The 25,911-nt window shown below is 47.3% G+C and overlaps 1 protein-coding gene across 1 annotated transcript in view; it reads right to left on the bottom strand.

Annotated features, from left to right (window-relative positions):
• The window catches only part of TTLL9 (tubulin tyrosine ligase like 9), a 46,390-nt gene that overhangs the window by 4,405 nt on the left and 16,074 nt on the right, over positions 1-25,911 (bottom strand). Inside the window, exons 5-13 of the mRNA XM_065919177.1 lie at positions 24,372-24,557; positions 16,717-16,785; positions 15,987-16,061; positions 14,762-14,852; positions 13,678-13,718; positions 12,746-12,833; positions 3,952-4,010; positions 2,998-3,194; positions 1,016-1,129 (exon numbers count right to left, since the gene is read on the bottom strand). Coding sequence (XP_065775249.1) covers positions 1,016-1,129; positions 2,998-3,194; positions 3,952-4,010; positions 12,746-12,833; positions 13,678-13,718; positions 14,762-14,852; positions 15,987-16,061; positions 16,717-16,785; positions 24,372-24,557 — 920 coding nt within the window. The remainder of the gene's footprint in view (positions 1-1,015; positions 1,130-2,997; positions 3,195-3,951; positions 4,011-12,745; positions 12,834-13,677; positions 13,719-14,761; positions 14,853-15,986; positions 16,062-16,716; positions 16,786-24,371; positions 24,558-25,911) is intronic.

Genomic DNA, 25,911 nt, shown 5'->3' with positions numbered 1-25,911 from the left:
AGTCATCCCCCATTTGTCCCCAGGTTTCCACAGTTCGCCCCAGTAACGTGCTTTCCGGTTTAAAGTCTGCTGTCCTTCCCAGACCAGACTCCATGCAGGCAGGGACTAGGCCTGTCATGTCCTTTATTTACTGTGTCCCCAGTGTTTAGCACAAGGCCTGGCACATAGGAGGGCCTCAAATGATTGTTGAAAGAATAAGTGATGATGGATAGGGGCAGTGGACACCTGCGGTTCTTCCTGCTCAGCATCCATTTCACTTCTTTTAGCCTTTGGGTACCTGGGTTTTCCTTTTTGAAAACCAGGCCTCACCCTGTCACTCTCATGGTTCAAGTGGGGTTGACCCCAACCCCTGGGAGTGGGCACAAGCCCTAGGCTTGGTCAGTCAGAGTCCCAGTGATTGATTCAGGGATGGGCATGTGACTCAGCCCCCAAACTTTTGCTGGAATAACTGGGGAGAAACTAACACAGAGGAAAGAGATGAGAGAGAGGAAAGAGAACAGACAAACCAGCCAGCGCTGTCTGAGCCATTCCTGAGGTCAAACCCTGGATTTTTCTGTTATATATACATCGTTATATCAATAAATAGCCTCTTATTGAGTACTCACTGTGAGCTAGACATGTTACAATAAATAACCTTGGTAAATTAATCTAACAACCCTGAGAGTTAGATATGAAATCTCCCATTTTACAGATGAGGACACTGAGGTTCAGAGAGGAGAAGTGACTGGGCCAGGGTCTCACAGTCAGGAAAGGTTGAGGAAATCTGCGGGTCTGAGTCTCAGAAAGCTGTAGTTGACCTTGCTCTGCTGGGTCAGGGCCAAGTCCTTGGGCCGGGACCTGACCCTGTGTGAACACCGCAGTTTCCCCATCTGTGGAATGGTGGGGCGGGGGAGGGTGGAGGGGCTCGAGACATCTCTGAGGTCCTCTCAAGTTCCAGGGTTCCAAGTTCTCTCTCCTCGGTGGGAGCCCTGATGGTGAGGTACAGGGGTGCGTGAGCGAGGCTGCCGTCCCTCACCTGGCCTCCATGTCCACAACGTGCAGAGTGTCTTCCAGGAGGCAGGTCTTGAGCTCATAGTCCTCCTGGCTGCTGGCTGTCAGTGATGGGGACGCATTGACCTCCAGGAGCCACCTGGAGAGGGAAGGGAATAGGAAATTTTAAGGTTGCCTGGCCCCTGGAATTTCACAAGACTAGATGAGGTGCCTGGGCCCCACCCTCGATTCAACCCGGGCAGCTGTCTCTACATTTCCATCTGAAGAAAGTTTTCAGGGACTAAAACTTTTGAATAAACAACTGTCACATACTTGAAACCCCCACAGGGTCCAGGTGGTGACTTAAATGAAGCAAGCTGGTGGGGGTAAGAACAATTTTGTATCTCATGCTTATTACTCCTTTGGCTTCTTTCAGAAGAGCTGGAGTATGAGAGAAACTTTCCTAGTGAACATTTGTCTATAAATGGTAACCAGGGGTCTTCCCTCGTGGTCCAGTGGTTAAGAATCCACCTTCTAATGCAGGGGACATGGGTTCAATCCCTAGTGGGGGAATTAAGATCCCACATGCATTCTTAATACCTTTTTTCAAACACTGATATTTGGAATTTCCAAAGTTTGTAACTAGGTATTTTTGTCTAGTACTAAAAGTTTAAAAATGTGTATTATCTGTAAAAACTTGATGTTGAAAAATATGTTAAAACATTACTGGCCAATTAAAAAAGCAAGATCCCACATGCATGGGGGCAACTAGCCTGTATGCTGCAATGAAGCGCAGATGCAGCCAAGTAAGTCAATAAAAGTATTAAATAAAAGATGGTTTTTAAAACATGGTAACTAACCTGCCAGGTCAGGGGGCTGGGGAGTGGCAGGGAAGGGTAGGCCTGTGGTGGGCTGGGAAGAGCGCTCCACCTCTGAAGGGGTGGCTGTGGCAGCTCAAGCAGAGTGTTGCACTGTGAGCTAGTGAACCCAGAATTCTAAGACCCTCTGACTCTTCCAAAACATCCCGATGTTTGTGCAAACATCTTCCAGTTATGGGAGATGGTCGATGAAAATCAACCCAATGAAAAAAAACTCTCTGAAGGTCAAAGTGTCTGCAGGCCAAAAGCAGCCCAAGGGCTTCCAGCTTGTGACCTCTGGTTTTCTGCAACCCTGTTAGTTGACAGACAGGAATCTGGGGCACAGAGGGGAGCAGGCTCGCCCAGCAGGTCAGTGAGAGACTGGGACCCCCTTTCCCTATCTTCTGCCTCCTCCCAAGCTCATTTCCCCCATCGGTGTCCACATTAATGCCTGTAGCACAGCTTGCATCCCAGAGGGCAAAGGAGAGAGACCTGCTGGTGCCTGGCCCTGGTTTCTCTTGAACTTGGGGCTGACTTAGGTCTTGCTCTAGGGCTCCTACTCCTGGCTCAGAAAGGCCCCCAAGAGCGATACAGTGACCCTAGGGAGGGGGCTGGGTCCAGGAGCCATAGTGCTGGTGGAAGCTGCTCAGCCCAGGAACATGGACTCTGGGCCAAGCTCAGCCCTGGACTTACTGCATGATCTCAAGCTGCCTGGACAACCCCACTGGGCTTCTGTGCCCTGCTGTATCACCCGAGGGCCATCAGTCTGTTCCCTGACAGTTCGGGTGTTCAACCTCCTCGTGAGCACTGCAGGAAGGCAAAAAGTTCTGGGAATTGACATGGTAACAGTACGCCCTTGCCCGGCCCTTTGCATCTTCAAAGCACAGAGAGGAAGTTTCTTGCCTGATAGGAGGGGAGGATCGCTGACTCAGCAGATGCTTGGGAAAGCCCACAGTGTCGGGCCTGGGGCTCATTTCTTCCTCATAACATTCCTCTATGCACAGTGACCATTTTACAGACAGGCAAGCCAAGGCTCAGAGAAGGGAAGCATGCCCAGCTAGGAAGTGGCAGAGCTGAGCTCAAACCCAGGCAGCCTGGGTGCAGAGTGTGTAACACATCCCCTCTCCCCCGCAACCCCCACGCTCTCCAGGCCACCAGCCCATCCACTTACGGCTTGAGGTCCTGGTCTATGAGGATGTCATAGCCGTACAGCTCAAAGCAGTGCTTGTCGCTGATGATCACCTTCTGCACGCTCTGCAGGCTTCTGATGAAGATGTTGTCCATGTCGCTGAAAAGCGTCTCTACTGCCTCGGGCCCGTGCTTGGACGCCAGGTACTGCCGGAAGCGCTGCAGCATCCACTTGCAGCCCTGAGCCCACCACCAGGTTGGGAGAGGAAACTTCAATCAGTCCAGACCTGGCCAACCAGGACGGCCATTCGCCGTAAGCACAGACCCTAGTCTTGGACAAGGGGAGCCCAGCCCTGAGTCCTGTGATGAGCAGAACCCTTACAGGGCGGAGACTCTGCACTCCCAAGGAGGAATCGCCCACCTAGATCCTGGGCCTCTATTTCTAGAGCACCGCCTGCTATCTGCTACCCCAGAAGTCTCTGCCCAAACGCCCTGCACTGGCCTCTTCCCTGGGCCTGCCCTTTGAGGACAGATTGCACTGACCATGTGCGTACCCCAAGACCCAGGGGGTCACCCACAGCTTGCTGTTTTGGGTGTGTGTGTGTTTGCAGGAGGCCCCCACAGGGTGGTGGAGAGCTGGGGACCAGCTCTTCCTGTGCGCTTCTCTTCTGGCTCTTGACTCTGAGACATCTGAGTGTGCTAAATATGAGCCTGGTCTTCTGGCAGGTTATTAGGTAGGTAGGTAGTAGATAGATAGATAATATATCTGTCAAGGTAGGATGACACAACACATATTGTTACAGGGCATACTGGTTTGATTTGTAACTCTTAAACATTTAAACACGTGATCTGTGGGCCTCCATGTATATGCTTACCCTGGGCCCTGAAAACAGTCAGTGACCTGACCTCTCTGGAGAACTCTGCTGGGCTATCCCTCCTCACCACCCCAGCCCAGTCCCAGAGGCCATATCCAAGGGCAGAAGCCCAGCTTTCTCACCTTCTTCGGGTGGTAGTCGGGAGATGTCTTTTGCACAGCGACATTGGTGAGGTGAACGTCTGGCAGAGGTTAGTGGTCAAGGGCCAGTGTGGATAAGAAGGGTAGCCCCCAGGGACCAAACTAGACCCTTGCTTGGGAATCTCTGAGGGAAGGCTACCAAACAGCCCAGAGCTCAGGTGTGTGGGTTTTGGAGTCAGATGGACTCAGGTCCAAATCACGCCTGCATCTGTCTTTACTGGCTGTGGGCTCCTGAGCAAGTCACTTACCCTCTCTGAGCCTGTTTCCCCCTTATTAAATGCCAGTGCCTAGTAGTATGTTGACCTCCCAGGGTTATCTGAAAGATCAGATAAGATGCTGTGTAGAAGCACCTCTTACAGTGCTGGCGTGGCTGATATTATTAGATTAGGATTGTCCCACTCTAGAGGAGAGAACCCTTTCTAACGAGTAGAGACACCAAATACAGAACAACCTTCTCAGGATGTTCTGAGCTCTCTTCACTAGAGAGGTTCAGGCTGGGTGGCTGCTTTGTAGGAATATTGGAGAAATGACCCAACATTGGGATGGGGTCAAGATGGCCGCCTTTGAAGTCCCAAACCTGAGAGTCTGCCTTTTGGTATCGTCACCATCACCAGTATCGTCACCACCGGTAACATCAGCAACATTTCAAAGCTTATAGAGCATGTTCACACCTATCATCTCTTTTCCCCAAATCACTCCCATCTCACAGAAAGGCTAGAGAGACAGCCACTCAGCACACCCCATCCTCCCCCACATAGCTAAGTAGGATGGAATCCAAAACCTCACGAAGGGGCAAGACATAACCTTCTCCTGGACTTGTTGGTAAAACAGGCGGAGTCCTAGGACCAGGACCCTTTGCTGCAGTGCGTGCACCTGGACAAATATCTCCTCCTCAAGCAAAAATACAAAGAAACTATAAGGGACTAAAAAGAACTGCGTGCATGTGCAACTGGGGAAAATTATGGACAACAAGATACAAAGAGACCAAAGAGCCCTACTTCCACTTCTGAAGGGTGGGGAGCGAAAGCAGGAAAGCAGGAAGTCAGGAGCAAAAGCAGAGTACTGCACACAGCACCACCAAAGGGGTGGGCAAACCACCTAAGCCAAGCTTCCAGCTCGACCTCTGGACTCACCCCTACCCTCACCCCATATAAATAACCAATTCCTCACACCTCAGTGAGCCCAGCCAGCAAGGGAGCCTGTTATTTGTTCTTGTTCCCCTCTGCTGCAGCAGGGACCCCAATAAAACCTTCCTGTATTTCTTGCCTCTGATCAATTTCTATTGATTGAGGTGGCCGAGAACCCTGGTCAATAACATTGGACCGTTCACAGATGGGGAGGTAGAGCCTCCAGGTCACTGATCCAAGTCTGACTCCCTTAACACATATGTTTCTCCACATTTGTGGCACATCTGGCAGGACTGCAGCCTCTCCAGAGGAGGTGGGTATCCCCTCTAGCACCATTTTCCTAGAATGTCTTCTTTATAGTTTTTCAAAGACTTTTTGGTCATACTTGTCTGAGAGTTTTTCTGCCTTAGTTTCAAAAGAATAAGCATATAACAAACCACTAAATAAGAAGAGAACCCTTACATTTTTGGTCAATTGATTTTCGAAAAGGGCACTAAGGCAATAAAGTGAGGGCAAGAATCATCTTGGGCTTCCCTAGTAGCTCAGTTGGTAAAGAATCCACCTGCAATGCAGGAGACCCCAGTTCGATTCCTGGGTTGGTAAGATCCCCTGGAGAAAGGAAAGGCTACTCACTTCAGTATTCTGGCCTGGAAGATCCTATGGACTGTATAGTCCATGGGGTTGCAAAGAGTCAGACATGACTGAGCAACGTTCACTTCACTTCACTTCTCTTCAAGCATTATCTTTCCAACAAATGGGGTGAGGATGCCTGGATATCAGTGTGTTAAAGAATGAAGTTACCATACTACAGGCAAAAATTAACTCCAAACAGACCACACACCTAAATATAAGAGCCAAAATTATAAAACTCTTAGAATAAAATTTAAGAATTAAAAAAAAAAGAATAAATCACTGTGACTTTGGGTTAGGCAGAGCTTCTTAGATGGGACAGCAAGAAAACACAGATGACAAAAGAAAAAGTAGATAAATTGGACTTTATCAAAATTAGAAAATCTTATGTTTCAAAGGACACTATAAAGAAAATGAAGTGCACAGAGGATTTTTAGGGCAGTGAAAATACTCTGTATAATATAATAATGATGGACACACGCCATTGTACATTTGTCCAAACCCACAGAATGTACAACCTTCATATAAACTATGGACATGGGGTCATTGTGATGTATGAACACAGGGTCATCAATTCTAGCAAATGTAGCACTCTGGTGAGTGGCATTGATGATGGGGAGGCTATGAACATGTTGGGGCAGGCGGTCTATGGGGAATCTCTACCTTCCTCTCAATTTTGCTGTGAACCTAAAACTGCTCTAAAAAGTAGTCCTTAAAAGAAAGATGACAACCCACAGAATGGGGGGAAATATTTGTAAATCATGTATCTGATAAGGGAGCAGTACTGAAAATACATCTAGAAACTTACAGCTCAAAAATAAGAGAAAATCCAATGAGAAACTATGCAAAGACTCTGAGTAGAAGTTTTTGCAAAGATTTGCAAATGGCCCAGAAGCTAACGAATAACATTATTAGTCATCAAAGAGATGCACATCAAAGCCACTTCACATCCACTAGGGTGGTTATAATTAAAAAGGACAGATAATAACAAGTGTTGGCGAGGATGTGGAGCAATTGGAAGCCTCCTGCCATGCTGGTGGGAATGTAAAATTGTGCAATGCTTTGGAAAATAGTCTAATAGTTGTTCAAAAGGTTAAACACAGAATTACCATGTGACTAACAACTCAACACCTAGTATATGCCCAAGAGAAATAAAAACATATGTCCAAACAAAAACTTGTGCAGAAATGTTCACAGAAGTATTATTAATAATAGCCAAAATGTGGAGACAAAAAAGACAAAAAAAAAAAACTACTGATACATGGTACAACATGATGAACCTTGAAAACATTAGGCTTAATACAAGAAGTTAAGAGGACTTCCGTTGAAGTCCAGCAGTTAGGATTCCGTGCTTCCACTACCTGGGACTCAGTTCAGTCCCTAGTCAGGGAAGTAAGATCCCATAAGTTATGCAACACAGCCAAAAAAAAAAAAGTAAGATACAAAAGGCTACATATTTTATGAATCCGTTTACATGAAATGTCTGGAAAAGACAAATGCATAGAGACGAAAGCGGTTGCATAGGGCTGGGAAGGGAGGTTGTAGGGAAGTGGGAAATGACAGATAATGAGTACTGGGTTTCTTTTGGAGTGAGTGAAAGTCACTCAGTCGTGTCCGACTCTTTGCAGTCCATGGACTATGGAATTCTCCAGGCCAGAATAATGGAGTGGGTAGCCTTTCCCTTCTCCAGGGGATTATCCCAACCCAGGGATCAAACCCAGGCCTCCTACATTGCAGGCGGATTCTTTACCAGCTGAACCATAAGGGAAGCCCAAGAATACTGGAGTGGGTAGCCTATCCCTTCTCTAGGGGATCTTCCCGACCCAGGAATCAAACCAGGGTCTCCTTCATTGCAGGCAGATTCTTTATCAGCTGAGCTATCAGGGAAGCCCTAGAAAAGCTCATTTGGGGGATGGTGAAACTGTTCTAAAGTTGATGGTGGTGATGCTTGCGTGAAGATGTAAGAAGTACTGAGTAGTATGATTTAACTGGGTGGACTGTGTGGTATGTGAACATACCGCAATAAAGTTATTATTTAAAAAACAGAAAAGGAGGATGTTCAGGCAAAGTGAGTTACTGGTTTTAAGAGGGGGAAAATTGCTCCCTTTTGTTGGAAGAAGTGCTCACATTTCTCGGCACACTGTTCCTACCCTCAGGAAGGAGAAATCAGGGACTTTCCTAGTTTCTCGGAGCAGAGGCTACAAGAGGAGGGTGGGTCAGGTGACTTCCCAGCCTTCTTTCTCCACAATGGACCTGAAACCAGGTTCTAATGAATCAACGAGCTAAATGGTGAAGAGCAAGCAAACAGCTGAAGCAATCCATAAAGAAGCAGAGCTAAGTGAGTAGCTGTGAAATGTTTCAAGGGGAAAATCTTTTCTTAGCTTAGAAACAACAATAGAAATCACAGAGGAAATCAGTGAATATAGTCAACTATGTGAGAAGGAAATCAATCAAACTGAAAAGACAAAAATGACAAGCAAATACGACTAGAGAAAAGATTTGTGACAAAGATGACAAGCTAATGTTCTGTTGCGTGAAAATCACACATAAATTGTTAACAATAAACTTTTATGACCCTCATAGATAAACAGATAAAGGATATTAAAACCAAACCAAACCAAACAAAACAAAACTAGTAAAAGGCCATCTGGGAAAGTGCCCAAAGTTTCTAGTACTAAACAATACACAATTTTAAAGGAATGTAAATGGGGGGAAATGCAAATTGGAAGAGATGCAAATTCTAAGGCAAAAATCTGCTTCCCCAGCAAATCAGTTACATTTTTTAAAAACTTTTTTATTTGGAAAAGCTCAAAACCCACAGAATACTCGCAAGAATGATATAATGAATGACCATATACGCTTCACTTAGATGTGACAACTGTTTAGGAAATGTGTTTTGTAATCTGTTTAATTGTCCCTAGTGCTGGGGAGCTGGGGCTAAATGGACCCTGTCAATGGGAGGGTAAAAATATGAGGAAATCTGGAAAACAATCTGGCTGATTCGTTTGACCCAGTAGTTACACACCTCTGTGAGGCCATATAAAGGAAAAAAATTCAATATAGTAAAAGATTTATGGAAAAAAAAGTTTCTTTACAGGATTGTCTGTCATAATAGGAAGAAACTGACTACCTCCCAAATGTCTGCAGCAAGTACAATAGGATTAGTAAACCAGCGAGTCTACTCAGTGGAATACTTTGTAACTAATAACAAATGTCTGTAAGGAAAATACTTAAATAACGTTCAGTGAAAAAAAGGATATATTTATCTAGTGGGATTGTTGCAGGAAGGGGGACCCCTTCCAGGGCCCGAAACTGAGCTCTTGTCTAGCACTTGGAAATGAATTGTTCGAGGAGACACATGTGCTGACAAGGCAAGAGATTTTATTGGGAAAGGACACCCAGGTGCAGAGCAGGAGGGTGAGGGAACTCAGGAGAACTGCTCTGTGGCTCCCAGTCTCGGGTTTTATGGTGATGGGATTAGTTTCCGGGTTGTCTTTAGCCAGTCATTCTGACTCAGAGTCCTTCCTGGTGGTGCACGCCTTGTTCAACTAAGATGGATGCCAGTGAGGATTCAGGGAGGTGGTTGGACATGTGGTGTCTCCTTTTGACCTCTCCTGAACTCTTCAGGTTGGGGGTGGCTTACAACAAAGGCTATGGTTTTTCCAGTGGTCATGTATGGATGTGAGAGTTGGACTGTGAAGAAAGCTGAGCGCCGAAAAATTGAGGCTTTTGAACTATGGTGTTGGAGAGGACTCTTGAGAGTCCCTTGGACTGCAAGGAGATCCAACCAGTCCATCCTAAAGGAGATCAGTCCTGGGCGTTCATTGGAAGGACTGATGCTGAAGCTGAAACTCCAGTACTTTGGCCACTTCATGCGAAGAGTTGATTCATTGGAAAGGACCCTGATGCTGGGAGGGATTGGGGGCAGGAGGAGGAGGGGACGACAGAGGATGAGACGGCTGGATGGCATCACTGACTCGATGGGCATGAGTTTGAGTAAACTCCGGGAGTTGGTGATGGACAGGGAGGCCGGGCGTGCTGCAGTTCATGGGGTCGCAAAGAGTCGGACACGACTGAGCGACTGAACTGAACTGAACTGAACTATAAGTTCTGTGTTCCTTACCTCCTGTCCTAAAATGCAAATTGTTACTATGGTGCCTAGCCAGGGTGGGCGGTTTCAGTCAGTGTGCTTCCCCTAACAGGATCACTCATATATAAAAGGGTAAGCAACAACAAAAATTTCAGAGGAAATACATCAAAAAGGTTATTTCTAGTGTGACTAGAAAAGGTTTCTCTTCCTCCCTCCTCCTTTTTGTACATTTCTCCTGGATTTTCCGATTTGTCTTCAAAGAGCTATACTTTTATTATGAAAGCTATATCTTCTAAATGTTTTATTATCTTTATTATTAAAGTAATGCATATCAGTTGCAAGAATAGTTCATAATATAGAGAAATGTTAAAGTTAAAAATAAATGTTTCTTGACCTGATTTTAATCCTCTAAATTTTTTAAGTTTAGATTTGTGAACCTCCTTTCATACTTTCTTCTAAACAGAAACGTAAAAGCAAAAAATGGGATTGTAAACACATCACAGTTCTACACACACATGTTGTTTCCACCTCACATTCTATCGTAGACACCTTTTTCCCCCCTGGCCTCACTGCATGGCTTGTGGGATGCTTGTGGGATATTAGTTCCCTCACCAGGGATCAAACTCTGGTCATCAGAAGTGAAAGCACTGAGTCTTAAACACTGGACCACTACGGAATTCCTGTAGTTACCTTTCCATAACATTTCAGTCACCTCACTGTATTCAAGAGCTACACAAGATCATGGAAATACTTTATCATTCATTTTACCATCCCTCTATGGTGGATTAAGCTATTTCTGCTTGTTCACTATTAGAGTGTTGAGGTGAATATTTTTTCATTATGAGTATGTGTATCTGATTTATGTATTTGAATAATTGTGTGTAAGTTATATATATAATATGTACATTTATTTAAAGTCAGCTAAATAATTTTCTATATTAATATTATTATTTTCAATCCAAAGTTGCTTTATTATTTTAAAAGTTGGTGTGTAATATCTGAAGCAAATAAGGCAAAATATTAATAACTGCTAAATCTGGATGGTAGATGCATAGATTTCTGTTATAGCATTTCCGGAAGTTTTCTATATAATTTCAATATTTCAATATTTAAAAATTAAAAACAATTAAACGAAGGGATGAAAATTATGTGTATTCACTCACTGTGAAAATAGCAAAGCCTCGTTAAACAGAAACTAGCCATGGGAAAGGCCTCAATTTAATAAGGCTCTATAGTGCCTAGAGATAAACAAACATTTTAAAATGAGGGCAGGAGGACCAATAACGTGTACTGAGTAGTCACTCTGGGTTAGGCACTGTCTAAATGCTTTACATGTATCATTTAACTTTATTTATTTTTAGGTTTTTTTTTCCCTTGGCCACATGGCATGTGCGATCTTAGTTCCCTGGGATTGAACCTGCGCCCTCCACAGTGGAAGCATGGAGTCCTAACCCCTGGACTACCAGGAAGTCCCTCATCTGACCTTAATAAGAAATGAGGTGGCAAAAAATGAACCTAAAATAAATTCGATGAGTTCCATATGACGAATTCTTGTTAGCATCACAAAATAAGACATACTGGAAATGCTGAAGTTGGCTAAATAGAAAGAAACAAATTGTAGAAAATACTCAGGAAGGCCTAAGCCCTTCTGACATTCAGGGAATGCAAATATATTACCTTGGACAGACACTTAATTGAATGATGAGATTAAGGCAGAGCATGTGAAATGGCTAAAAGCATTAGCTGGATTGCTCAAGCCAGAAGCTTGGCAGCATCACTTGCTGCTTCCACCTCTCCCATATGAAGGTAATCTAGTCCTGCTGGTTTATCTCCTAAATATTTATTTCTAGATCATTTACCCCTTTTCCTCTGATGCTCATGTCTAAAAGTCTTAAAAATAATGTTAGCTCTTTTTATTTTGACCAGATAATACACTCACATAGTTCAAAAGTCAAAAGTATAAAAATGTATATAAGGAATATCTCCTCCCCCTAACCCCAACACTGTCCCCTCCCATTCATTTCTCCTCCAAGTCAAATTCTGTTTCTAGTTTCTTGTCTATCCTTCTAGAGATTTTATGCACAGATAAAAATATATACAGAGATATACGTTTTAACATGAATGGGAGCGTCCTTTCCACAGAGTTCTACACTTAGTTTTTTTTCCAGTTAACAATACCTCTTGGAGATTATTTCATCAGTACCTAAAGCACCTCCCCTGGTTCCTTTTTACCAGCTGGATAGTATTCTGTTGTATAAATGAGCCATTCATTCAGTTATTTCCTATTATTATTTTTTGCTCTCACAACAAAGTTATGCAGTGGATAACATTTAAACCTCTCTTTTCCTATCCTATATTGTGAGTGTACCTGTAGGATAAATTCCCAGAAGGGAATTGCTGGGTCTGTGCATTTGTTTTTTGATAGAGATTTGCCAGATTGCCGCCTAAGCAGTTGTACAGTTGACACTTCACCAGCAATGTATATACTCCCCTAGCCTTGCCAATACAGCATGTTATCAAAATTTTCATATCTGCCAATTTGGTGAAAAAGGCACTGTATTCGAGTGAATGAGTGAGTCAGTGACTAGGCACATAAAGGGATGTGAACATTTTCCAAAGGGGCTCAACAAGTCCAATCCTATGGATCAAATCAATGTGAAATGATGATCAAGCAGGGAAGCTTTGGGTGAGTTGCTCTGAGCATAGCAGGACTGGTTCCCTCAGGTCACTGGGGGATCCCCCATCCCCTCAAGACTGTAAGTTCCCTGAGGGAAGGGACCAGGGCTGTTTTGTTCACTGCTGTGTCTCCTATGCCCTGATCGGAGTTTGACATCTGTGGAATGAATGAGTTATCTCAGGACCAGCCAGAGTTCGGGAAGGGCAGGGTGCCTGGAGGATGCTGGGGGCAGGTGGGGGAATCCTAGGATACACTGGTCATCAATGCTGTTCAGTGTGAAGCGGGTGTTGGAGAATCGGGCGAAGCCATCCCGGTACAGCCAGGCCCGCAGCGGGATGTACTATGGGGGAGGTAGGAATGGAGAGAGAGAAAAGGGAAGGAGGATCAGTTCCAGCACTTTCACACCTCCTGGCTTTTGCACCTGCTGTTTCCTCCACCTGAAATGCTCTGCCTTCTTTCCCACATCATCTTGCAAGAACCTGCTCAAACATCAGCCTTCTCTGATTCGATCCCCTCCTTCCTGGGGGTAGGAGTGGGGATGGAGAGATGCAGAAGGGAACAAAATTAATGGGCCTTTCCTCTGCTCCACCATCACACGGGACACCCGCCAGACGATGAGCTGCAGGAGGGCAGGGGCCGAGCCTACCTTAGACACTCCGATATCCTATGCCCAGCATATTGTGCCATGAAGGTTTACGTGTTTGTTGAATGCATGGGTGGAGGGAGTATAGAATCCCTTTGGTTAAGAGAGTCGGTTGTCAGGATCCGAATCCCTGCTCTGCCACTCACAGCTGTGTGGCCTTGAGCAAGTCGCTCAACCTGTCTGATCTATCTCCTTATCTGTAAAATGAAGCAAACAAAAGAACCTACCTCCCTGGTTAATCAGAAGGACTGAAAGAAAGAAAATCTGCTAAATACTGGGCCTGGTACTTAGTAGGTGCTCAATAAATGTTGGCTGTGGTTACCACGGATGACTGAACGAACAGAGAAGGCAGGCAGAGACGATCCAGATACTGGGGCCTCTGAGATGGAGAAGCTTAGATCCATTGATCACCCCCTGGGCTCTCCCAGGCAGGAAAAACCACACAGCCCACACAGGTGCCCCCAGAATGGCTTCTGCCCGGTCCCCTGGGCCAGCTGCCCCTCCCCCGCCCCAGAGGAGAGCACCTGTCTTGGTCACTCACCGACATCACCAGCACGTAGACACGCAGGTCAAACTTGCGGCCTGTCAAGCAAGGGGAGAATGAATTGGCATAACGAATACCGATGGTGTGTCCAGCACCAAGCTAGGTTTGGGAGAGATGGCAGTGGACAGGCCGATGTGAATCCCAATAAAACCACAGGAGGTGCCAGGTGCCTGCTGAGCCCAGAGTGGGCGGGGCCTTCGGGCGGGAGGTGCTGCCTGAACAGAGGCCCAGAGGGGACAAAGGGGGCTTGTCCAAGGGCAGAGTGCAAGGAGACGAGGTCAGAGGTCAGCAGGGGCCAGGTCATGTGCGATTTTGGGGTCTTGTTCCAGCCACCATGGGAAGCCACTGAGCGGTGTCTGACCCCTCTGGGGACTGTGTGTGGAGTGGAGCAAAGGGGACCAGAGATGTGGGCATCAGTGAGGAGGGAGAGGGCAGTGGCCAGAACTGGGTATGGAGGTGGCCAGCTAGGAAATTCAAGAGCTGCGTGGAGGCTTGATGAAGAACTGGATGTCGGAGGAGAAGAGAGAAATGTTTCCAGAATGGTCTCCACCTTCTGGTTTGTGGGGAGACAGTTCTGTCCCCAGGTAGGGAGACTGAGGGGTGAGCCAGATGGTAAGGGGAGGACAAGGCTAGATTTTAGTCTTGTTGGGTTCGAGCTGCTGAGAGATGCTCTCAAGGGGATGTCACAGACTGTGGGACATCAGGGTCTGGGGTGTGGGGCAAGGTCTTAGCTGGAGAGAGAAATCTGGGGGTCACGGGATCTGGGTGGTGATTAAAGTCATGAGAGAGGATGGGGGTCACTGGGAGAGGGAGGGGCGGAGGAGAGACCCACAAACGTCCCCGAGGAAGGACAATGCCTGAGGAAGTGAGAGGAGGCAAGTGATATTAATGCTATTCCATGGGGCCCCTTCAGAGCACTGGCCCCTCTCGGTCAAGACCCTACAGGACAGGGCTCCATCTTTGCATCTCGTCATGCCTGGCGGCAGGCTGAGCCCATGACTGGCTGCTAATCCAGGCTTGTTGACTGACTAACCCACCGACGATCCTGTAGAAGAGCAGGGAGCAGAGACGGCCATCTCACCTCCTATCAAGTAGGGATTTTCGATGTAACGCTGAGCTACATAGTTCTCCACGGGAATTTCATCTTTCTGGTCATCAGAACTTCTTGTGTCCTAGTTGTAATAATAACTGTTATTAACATTTTGCGGGGGGAGCATTTCCTGTGTAAGAGGACTTGTGTTAGGCACTCTACTTTGGGTATATGATCTGATCCTTAAATCAACCCTGTCAGGAAAGTACTAATATTATCACCATTTTACAGATGAGAAACTGAAGCACAGACAGGGGGAGTGACTTGCTCAAGGTCACACAACTGATGGGTGGTACAGCTGGGAAGTGGTCCCACACAGGCTGGACCCAGAGCCTGGGCATTTAACATCCAGATCTGTGCTGTCCAATAGGGCAGCTACCAGTCACATGTGGCTATGTACATTTATATTTAAATTGATTAAAAGGAAATGATATTACATGTGACAGTACAGATGAAACTTGCAGGCATCATGCTAAGTGAAATAAGCCAGACCTAAAAGGACAAATCTTGTCTGATTCCACTTAAACGAGGTGAGAGTAGTGAAATTCTTAGAGATAGAAAGTAGGAAGGGGGCTGTCAGGGGTTGGGGGCGGCAGGGCAGAAGAGAGTTAGTGTTTAATGGGTACAAGTTTCAGCTGGGGAAGATGAAAAAGTTCTAGAAATGGAACAGTTTGCACAAAACTATGAATGTACTTAATGCCATTGAATTGCACACTTAAATAAGGTTAGACTGATAATTTTTATGTATATTTTACCATAGTCAAAGAGGAAATAAAAGTTCAGCCTTTCAAGTTGCCCTAGCCTCATTTCCAGTGTCCGGATATTAACATGTCACTAGTGGTCAGGACGTCAGAGGGCACACGCGTGCACCATTCCCCCGACTGGAGAAAGTCCCATTGGTGGTGTTGCTGCGGCACCACGCAGGCCTCCAAGGACATTCCTCTCCCTTCTCTTCCTGCTGATTCTTTGCAGCCAGCCCAACTCCGGCCTTTTCACCTCACCATCTGCAAAGCCCTTTCCCACCCATTGTCCCCTTCACGGTAACCCTGTGAGAAAACCGAGGCCCTGGGGCAAATGTTACATGCTTGGTGAGGTCATCTGGGCCCAAGGGCAGAATTGTCTACAGCTACCATCACCCCTTCCCTGAAGACATGCTTCTCCATCAAAGCAGCCAGTTCTCTTTCTGGGGTCCTGGGCCACCCCCACTTATACTCACATGGCTGCCAGAGGGGTTGACAGTGTTTCGGGCCGGCTGGGCCTCCAGGCTGGTGAGCTTCTTCCCAGCGGTGCCCTGACAGTTTCATGGGAGGAACAGGGACACACAGTGAGAAGGGGCAATTCATTTATTGTTCCCCTGCCGCGAGCCTGCTGGCGCAGTAGGTGCGGGTTGTAACAGCCTGCTCCCGTCATCCAGCCTGCACCATTACCATCTCTCAGGTTCAGAGGGGTTCAGCACTTTCCCCAAGACCACAGAGCTGCTGAACAGTGGGGACAGGGTTGGGACCAGCATTTCTATTACACCGATTCCTGGACCAAGACAGGATTGGGCTGGGGGCCAGGGAGAGGGCTGCCTCAGGCTTAGTCCAGGAGCCGGAGGAAGAATTAGCCAAACTCCCCCAGCCAGATGAGTCAGAGGCCCAGGAAAAGAGCGTACTGTTCTCTTAGACACACTAACTCATCGCATCTTCAGCAGGTACTATTACTATCCTGATTTATTGGGGGCATCAAAAAGTGAAATAACTTGCCCAAGCTCACAGCTAGGAAGTGGTAAGGTCAGGATTTGAACCTGGGCAATTTGACTCCAGAAACCCTGCACCAATGGGCAGGCCTGTGGGCAGAGCTCCTTTGCCAGCCCTCCCGAGCATTGAGGGTGAGGAGGAGGGGCCCCTGATCCCTGCAAGGGGGCAAAGGAGGGTGTGGGGAGGAAGGGGGAGAGGCAAGCTCACCTTCTTCCAGTCCATGATGTCCTTCAGCCTCCGGAAGAGGAAGATGCCCTTCCCCTGTGACCGGGCTACCTGAGGTGGGGGTGAGGATAGAAATATTGGCTCTTAGCTCCATGTGGTTCCCTGTGGGCCCTTGGACCTGGGGCCCTTCCCCAGCATTTCTCTGTCTCCAACTCCCTCGTGGGCCTCCCAGCTGTCCCTGAGAATTGGCCCAGCACAGCCTTGAAGGGGTTAGGACAGAGAAGGTGTTAAGCCAGGCGGGAGGGAGGGAGGGAAGTAGGGAGGAAAGTGAGAGACTTGGTTCACAAAGGCACACAATTGCATGAATAATACAAAGGAGCAGACAATTAAAAAGCCATTTCTAACAGTCCTGGGAACATATCATCCAATTCTTTTTTTGGAAATCAATTTGCCTTCCTAATTAGATTTTGCTTCAGCTAATACTGAAGTCAGTCTGCCTTTACTGAATCCCAGAATGGATAATTCAAAGCTTCAGAAACTCAGAGTTGGGAGCATCTTTTTTTTGGCGGGGAGGGGGGGTGGGGGAGCATCTTTAACATCATGCAGAGCAGGAGGCACCAAAGACATTGCCCCCTCTGTGATGTCCCTCTACAGGTCACCTGCCTGACCTTGCACATTCACAAAGCCAGGGAGCTCACTACCCTCCCCCACCCCTAGAGAGCCCATTCCATGACAGGATAGCTCTATTAAGCAGTCATCCAAAAGGTACACACTAGGTGTGCTTGGCTTTATGCTTTAGCAATAATCCAGACCTCATGGACTTTCACAGCTTAGTCTGTGTTGGGCTAAAATTCTGTCTGCCTGGTACTGGCCTCGAGGGCCTCCTAGAACAAAACTGACTCCTAGACCCCAGAAGAGCTCTTTTTAATTATTTGTAGCCATTGAGCAGGTGACCCAGAGTCGTTTTTCTCTAGCATAAATGCACCCAGCCTGTGCAAATTCTCATTTCGCTCTCATCTTCTTGGAGCATGGCCCAGCTGGTTAAAAGCTCTTTATACAATGTGAGATGGACAGAGCTGTCACTGACATGCCTATTCCAGAAGATGTCCTCCTAAGGGAAGAATCCTAAAGAGTGGAGAATAAACTTCCTGCATGGTGATTTATCAGGGTGGTTGAGACTGGAAATTATCTAATATCTAGCCTGCTGGACTGTCATTTCCAAAAGCAATCATGATATTCCCAGTCCCATGTGTCTTCCACAACCTTATTACCCTCCACCTTCCGTCAAGAGCAGAAAGAGCTGTCCCTTCTCCTTGAATCTGTGTGAGCCTATAGGACTGTCTCAGCTATTTTTGTGTGCAGCAGAAGTGATCCTGTGTGAGTTCCAATACTGGGTCATAAAACACAGCATAGCTTCCACACACCTTCTCTTGGAGGATGGTCACCCTGGGAACACAGCCACCATGCTGTAAGGAAGCTCAGGGCACATGGAGAGGCCCATGTGAAGGGCAACTGAGTCTTCCAGCCCTCAACCCTGGCTGAGCTCCCGGCCAGCAGCCAGTACCAACTTGCCAGCCGAGCTAGTGAGCCAGCTTGGCAGTGAATTCTCCAGCCCTCGGTAAAGCTGCCTTGATAAATGCTAGAGCAGCCATAAGCCCAGCTTGGAGACTCGTGAGCTACATCAGAGATGACTGTTGTTTCAATCCTCTGAGTTTTGCAATGAAGCAACGGAAACCGAAATTTAGGGGAACAGTTCCTAACAATCATAATGTTAACAGCTAATATTTCTCAGTGATGAACCAGGCACACAGATTTCACATTCATGACCTCATTAAAGCATTTCAAAAAACTTGTATGTAGGCATTAATATCCCCATTTTGCAGCCAAGGAAATCAAGGAACAGAGAGACCAAGCCCTCTGCTCAAAGTTACCTAGCTTGTAGGTGACAAATCCAGGCTGGTTAAATCTGTGTTTCACAAGCCTAGGGCTCACTCAGCTTCTGCAAAATGTGAGGGAGCATGCAGAATTAGGTGATAAACATGGTGTCACTTCTGGGAGCATCAGTGTTACTTGACAAATCGGGAGGAAAATATTTTTATAGTATTTTTATTTAAAGATATGTTATTGATTGGGCTTCCCTTGTGGCTCAGTTGGTAAAAAATCCACCTGCAATGCGGGAGACCTGGGTTCAATCTCTGGTTTGGGAAGATCCCCTGGAGAAGAGAAAGGCTACCCACTCTAGTATTCTGGCCTGGAGAATTCCATGAACTCTACAGTCCATGGGGGTCGCAAAGAGTTGGACACGACTGAATGACTTTCACTTTCACTTTCACTTTCATGTTATTCATTGGAAAACAATACAAGTGGATTATTAAAATGAACCCAGTTTGATTTTGCATCACCTGCAGCCACTCATAGCCCTTCACCCCCTCCCTCCCCTTGCCATGCCCTTGGGGGCCATTCATCACGGGTCATATTCACTGGGTGTTGCAGATGTGGTTGGTGGTCTCCCTAGCAACCATTCTCTTTCCTTGCCAAAGGAACCCCATTTGGGTCTCCTCTTCCCCATGGCCCCGCCCTCTGGGGAGGTCTGAGCTCTCACAGTGGTTCCACGCCCCTGCAACATGATTGGTTCAGGTGTGAGCTGGCAGGATGCCAGGGGAAGTCTGCTATTGTGACTTCTGGGAATTTGTGTCTTCCTCTAAAGGCCACAAAACCAGGGTATTCCCTTATTCCTGTGGCAGGTGGAGATGTGAGGGGGATGAGTTAGGGCTGCAGCAGCCTTGTTGTGACTGAGAGGAGCAGTCAGCCCACTGAACTGGGAGTAGATGATAATGTAGAACTGCCTAACGAACCACCCCTGGATTTGCACGCCCTTCCATCAAAGGAAATTCCCTGGGGTCTGTAAATTTGAATGAGGAAATTTTTTCATCTTTATTTTCATTAACCCATGACCAGATTTTCATGTTCCCTTTCGTTATAAATGCAGGCATGAAATCCTAACAGTGTTAGCCAGGCCTGTGACTTGGCTCTCAAAAGAAATCACAGTTATTTTCATATTGCATTACAACTGTCGCTGATATATTTGTCTCCAAATACTGTTTATACTCGTTACAACCTCGAAATTATGATAACGATTGGGCCTGCTGCTAAACTCTCTTTAATTGTTGATGAAAAGCACATATCCTCCTGCAGCAGAAGGAATGTGTTAATAGTTTGTGGCTGCCTGGTGAGAAGTGCCCACAGGACTCTGCAGTGCTGCGGTGAAGCCCTGCCCTGCTGGCCAGGCCAGAGATGAGGACGCAGGGACATGAAGGCTGGCCCACTCCTGGGACACAGGGGACTTCTGACAACAAATTGGGCTCGAGGCCTCACTGGGCCTCGCTGAGCTCCCCTTAGGCCACCCTTCCTTCACTCTCTCCCTCACTGGGGTCAGATGTGGTGGTGTTATCAGCACCCCTAGCCTCTCCCAGCTCCCTCCCCCTTGTCCCACAGGCCACACTCTGACCTGTTGAATCTTGTCTTGGCGTCTATTTCTCAGAGGACCTGGACTAACACAGTTGGTAACTGTTTTACAACATAGTTGCTATCTTTTACAGTCAGACACACTCTATGCTAGGCTTCTAAAAACCCTGTTCTGTGATGGGGTCCACACATTTCACCAGATGCCAGAGGCACAAGGCATGAGAATAGTTCAGAAGACTTGCCTTCTCGTCTGAGATGCTATGAGTTGGGATTTTCTGTTACCTGCCATCCCAAACATCCCAACTCTTGGGAGAGTTCAGTGAAAAAGTGTGAGAAGCACTGGTTGGGGTAAACCCACATGAGAAAATGTTAGAACTCGATTTTTACCATCCTGTAGTTTGGACAGAGGCCCCCAAAGCCAAGCACAGCCCAGTGGTCACCCCAGATGCTCACAGCCCTTAGTGAAGTGTCAGACCAGCTCTGTGGGCACAGTGAGAGACTGACAGACAGGGCCCTGAGTGCCTAGCACCTGCCCTCCCAGCCACACAAGGGAGGCTAGAGGAGCAAGCATGGTCCCCATGAGCTGGGTCCTGTTCATTTCCTTGTCAATCCAGAGGGCCTGGGCTAGTGTAAGAGAGAGAACGCTTAGGTGGAAAAAAGTCTGGATTGAGGTGATTTATACACTAGACTGATGGGATGGGAAGATGGGTCCCTGTATGTGTGCACTAAGTCGTGTCCAATTCTTTGCGACTCCATGGACTGTAGCCCGCCAGGCTCCTCTGTCCATGGGATTCTCCAGGTAAGAATACTGCAGTGGTTTGCCATTCCCTTCTCCAAGGGATCTTCCCAACCCAGGGATCGAAACCACATCTCTTGTGTCTCCTGCATTGGCAGGCGGATGTAGTAGGGTGACATGAAGGGGATGACACTGTCTGCTCCCTTTTGACTCAGCTCAACCCTCTCCTTCCAAGACTGCCCTGCCCCCACTGAAGAGGAAGATGAAGGCTCACAGGCCCCAGGGAACTGTGCACAGGAGACATTGGAGGGAAAGGCAGGCTGGTCGCTGCCCCAACTGGCCTGGCCACAGCAACGATGTGAAAAATCTGGTATATGAGTGGATGACAACTGGCTGGGTCACAAAGGCAGGCCTTGTGAAAATAGAGGGATTCAAAGTCTTTCTCCCTCTAATTTCCAAATTTAAGGCAATGTCCTATTTTTTAACATTTCTCCACACCCAAGGGATCCAAACAACAGGATCCCAGAACTAATGATCTGGCCCACTGGTTCTCAGAATGTGGCACCCACACCAGTGTGATGGTTAATTTCATGTGTCAACTTGGCTGGGCAATGCTGCCCAGTTGTTTCGTCAAACATTTGTCTAGATGCTGCTAAGAAGACATTTTTTAGATGTGATTAATATCTACAATAAATAGACTTTAAGTAAAGAATATCATTCTGGATGATGTGGGTGAGCTTCACTCATTCAGATGACAACTTAAGAGCAAAACCCAAGGGTTCTGGAAAGAGAACAATTTTGCTGCAAGAGAGTAACAGAGAAATCCTGTCTGAGCTTTCTGTCACCACAGTTTATAGACTTACCAGCCCCCACAATATCACACGAACTAATTCCTTACACACACACACACACACACACACACATCCCCTAAAGGTTCTATTTCCCTGGAGAGTCCTAACTGCCCTAATTCCCTAACTGGGAATTTGTGAGGCATGCAGATCCTCAGGCATCACACCAGGCCTAACTGAATCCAGTAGAGTGGGGTGCTTCAATCAACTCTCCAGAGGATCCTCGCGTGTGAGAATTACTTCTCTACAGTCTCATTACTCAAAGTGTTGTCTGTGAACCAGCCCCAGTGGCTCACCATGAGTGGTTAACAATGCAGATTCTGAAGTCTCATCCAGACCTGCTGAGAGGGGCTCTGCACTTTAACCAGATCCCCAAGGATTTGTGAGCACGTCCAAATTTGGGAAGCATGGACCCTGGGGGAAGCATCTTCCCCCAGGGGCAGGGGGAAGAAATGGTGTTGCCTGGACTCTGTGAAATAACAATAAAAATGGTCAATTATTAGGCACCTAAGTGCGAAGCACTTTATACAGTTTATACAATTCATGTATACAACCCATGTAACTTCAATAAATTATCTCATAACCCTGTAAGGCAGGTGTGTCCATTAAGGGCATTTTACAGACGAGGAAATGGACTGAGAGGGGCTGAGTAACCTGCTCAGGGCCACACAGCTCGTGAGTGGTGGCTCAGAATTAGAACCTAGGCTTCTGACTAGAAGCACAAACTCTCCACGCCCCACACCCTAGACAGGGAGCCTCAGCGATTCAGGAGACAGAAGACACACACACACACAAAGACATGCACGCACACACAAACGCGAAGCCAAGATTCCTCCTCTTAATTACAGCTGTCGTTGTGTCTGCTGCTAACAAAGGCCGGGGGCTGGGAAAGGAATCAGCTTAATGTGCAGTTGCTTGTTCCCAATTAGCACAAATTACCATGTGTCTGAGAAGATAACACTGGGAACTGGGATCCGCCCCAGTGGGTTGCATGTTCCTCTGCTTAACACCCATCCAAGCCCTTCTCACTGGCCTTCCCTTCTCCCAGGGAGGGGGATGAGCCTTCCAGCCACATATCAGAGGCCTGAGTAAATCCTGGCCCGTCCCCTTTGGGAGCATCCATTGTTTTTTGTCAGTTTCCCCCTCCATTCACGTGTGTGTACCTGTGAGTGCATGCTTGCTAAGTCGCTTCAGTCATGTCCGGCTCTTTGTGACCCTGTGGACTGTAGCCCTCCAGGCTCCTCTGTCCATGGGATTCTCCAGGCAAGAGTACTGGAGTGAGCTGCCATGCCCTCCTCCAGGGGATCTTCCCAACCCAGGGATTGAACCTGTGTCTCCTGCACTGGCAGGCGGGTTCTTTACCACTAGTGCCGTGTACCTGTGATATTAGCTAAATCTGTATTAGCCAACACTAGCCTGTCCTCAGCCTCAAGAAGGACTGCCCCCTCCCTACCCTACTCCCAGCTCCCTTCCTGGGGCTCAGCATGTTCCCAAATCCAGAAAATACTGGGGGGCTCTGATAATGCCATTCAAGGCTATGGTGGCATTGTTTTGAGAGTCCAGCCCTGGCATGAGGAAGGGCTGAGGGGCTGACAGGAGCTCTGGCATCCTTGCCCTCCTCTCAGTTTCTCGATCCCCCCAAGGACTCCCTCCAGGTGCAAGACCTTTATGCTTACAGTTCCCTTCTCCTGGACTGCTCCTACCTCTGCCCTTCTCTGGGCTGACTCCTCTGTATCCTTCAGATCAAAGCTCAATTCTTTTTCTTTTAAATTTGTTTCCTTTTGTTTTTGAATACTAATTCTTACAACAACAATAACTATCATTCAGTGAGGACCTAAGATATGCTATACTTTTGTTAACCCATTTAGTCACACAACAACATTATGCAATCGATAGGTGCTATAGTGATCCTCACTTTCCAGATGGGGAAACCAGGACACAGAGAAGTCATCTGCCTGAGGTCACACAGCTAGCAGGCAGCACAGCCAATAGTTGAACCAAAGGGTTTGGCCTCAGAGCCCAATCTCTCACTTCTTCAGAGAAGCCTGCTGAAGGACCGGAGAAAGTCCTCCTGCTGTTTCCTCTGCTGGCACCATTCTCCTGATCAACACTTGCCACAGCTGTGACCACACACGTATCCTCTACCTGAGAGCTATCCCCCACCATCCAGTTCTGTGCCTGGCACATGGCAGGTGCTCAAAGAGCATGTGTGGGATGCCTGAATAAATAGGTCTCAGGCTCCTCACCTTTAAAACAGGGCAGATAACACCTCCTCCCAAGGGCCATTACGAGAACGTGGGCAATGCAAGCAAAGCCCTTCTTACCACCTGGCCATTGTTTTCATTCACATCAGAAAGCGACTTCTCTGGGTTCCCTGCCTTGGGGGCCTAAGGCTCATTTGTTTATCTAGTGAACATTTGTTGAGCATCTACTATACATTTACAGAGCATATACTGTGTACCAGCAGTCACAGGTGCCGAGTCCACACACTGCAGAGAGGAGATGTAGTCAGCCCTTGGGGGAAAATCAGATGGTGCATCTAAGGCTGAATTCCCAGACAAAGTCCTGTCCAGACATGTGCCAATGAAGGAGCCCTGCTCTAGTGCCTAGGATGCCCCAACCCCCAGGCCTCAGCTCTGGGCACTCACAGGTTTCATGATCCAGGTGATGCCCGGGTTTTTACGAAACTCCTCCACAAATAGGTGGTACTCGCAGGGCATCTCAAAGGTTTTGGGGAAGAAGTCGCACTTGGCTGCCTCCAGCTTTCCTGCCTCACGCTCCATTTGTTTCCGGAATCGCTTCAGGTTCTTCACCATGTAGTTCTTGCGGGTGAGCTGGGCAGCAACATGGGCAGGCAGGTCACTGGTGCTCGTGCTCATTGCCCTGTCCACCTGCCAACCCCAACATCCCACCAACCGCGGCCCTCAGCAGACCCATTCTCTGCAAGGTAAAAGTAAGAATAAGAGCAACTTTGACTGAGAGTCTGCCAGTCTATAATGATCTCGACTAGGCAGTCAGGGAAACTGAGGCTCAGAAAGGTTGTCAGTTGCCCAGAGTTATCCAGATAACAGGCAGCACAGGCAGGGTTTGAGCTGGGCCTGTCTGACTCCAAAGTTCTTGTTCTAACTGCTAAGCTGCACTAAGCTTTTCAAATCTCCCACCTTTGTTCCCACGCTCCCACCTGTCCCATCATTGTGGTCTCAGTTCCATTCAGTCACTCAGTCATGTCCGACTCTTTGTGACCCCATGAAATCGCAGCACGCCAGGCCTCCCTGTCCATCACCTAACTCCCAGAGTTCACTCAAACTCATGCCCATCGAGTCGGTGATGCCATCCAGCCATCTCATCCTCTGCTCATCTCATCCTTTGCCTCCTGCCCTCAATCCCGCCAAACATCAGGGTCTTTACCAATGAGTCAACTCTTCGCATGAGGTGGCCAAAGTATTGGAGTTTCAGCTTCAGCATCAGTCCTTCCAATGAGCACTCAGGACCTATCTCCTTCAGGATGGACTGGTTGGATCTCCTTGCAGTCCAAGGGACTCTCAAGAATCTTCTCCAACACCACAGTTCAAAAACATCAATTTTTCAGCGCTCAGCTTTCTTCCCAATCCAACTCTCACATCCATACATGACCACTGGAAAAATCATAGCCTTGACCAGATGGACCTTTGTTGGCAAAATAATGTCTCTGCTTTTTAACATACTATCTAGGTTGGTCATAACTTTCCTTCCAAGGAGTAAGTGTCTTTTAATTTCATGGCTGCAGTCACCATCTGCAGTGAGTTTGGAGCCCCCCAAAAATAAAGTCTGACACTGTTTCCACTCTCTCTCCATTTATTTCCCATGAGGTGATGGGACCAGATGCTATGATCTTAGTTTTCTGAATGTTGAGCTTTAAGCCAACTTTTTCACTCTCCTCTTTCACTTTCATCAAGAGGCTCTTTAGTTCCTCTTCACTTTCTGCCATAAGGGTGGTGTCATCTGCATATCTGAGGTTATTGACATTTCTCCCGGCAATCTTCATTCCAGCTTGTGCTTTTTCCAGTCCAGCGTTTCTCATGATGTACTCTGCATATAAGTTAAAAAAGCAGGGTGACAATATACAGCCTTGATGTACTCCTTTTCCTATTTGGAACCAGTCTCTTGTTCCATGTCCAGTTCTAACTGTTGCTTCCTGACCTGCATACA

Source organism: Muntiacus reevesi, chromosome 2 (assembly GCF_963930625.1).
Source record: "Muntiacus reevesi chromosome 2, mMunRee1.1, whole genome shotgun sequence".
In the NCBI taxonomy this organism is placed as follows: domain Eukaryota; kingdom Metazoa; phylum Chordata; class Mammalia; order Artiodactyla; family Cervidae; genus Muntiacus; species Muntiacus reevesi.
Note: the sequence above shows the minus strand (reverse complement) of the source record. Positions and strands in the feature narration are given on the sequence as shown.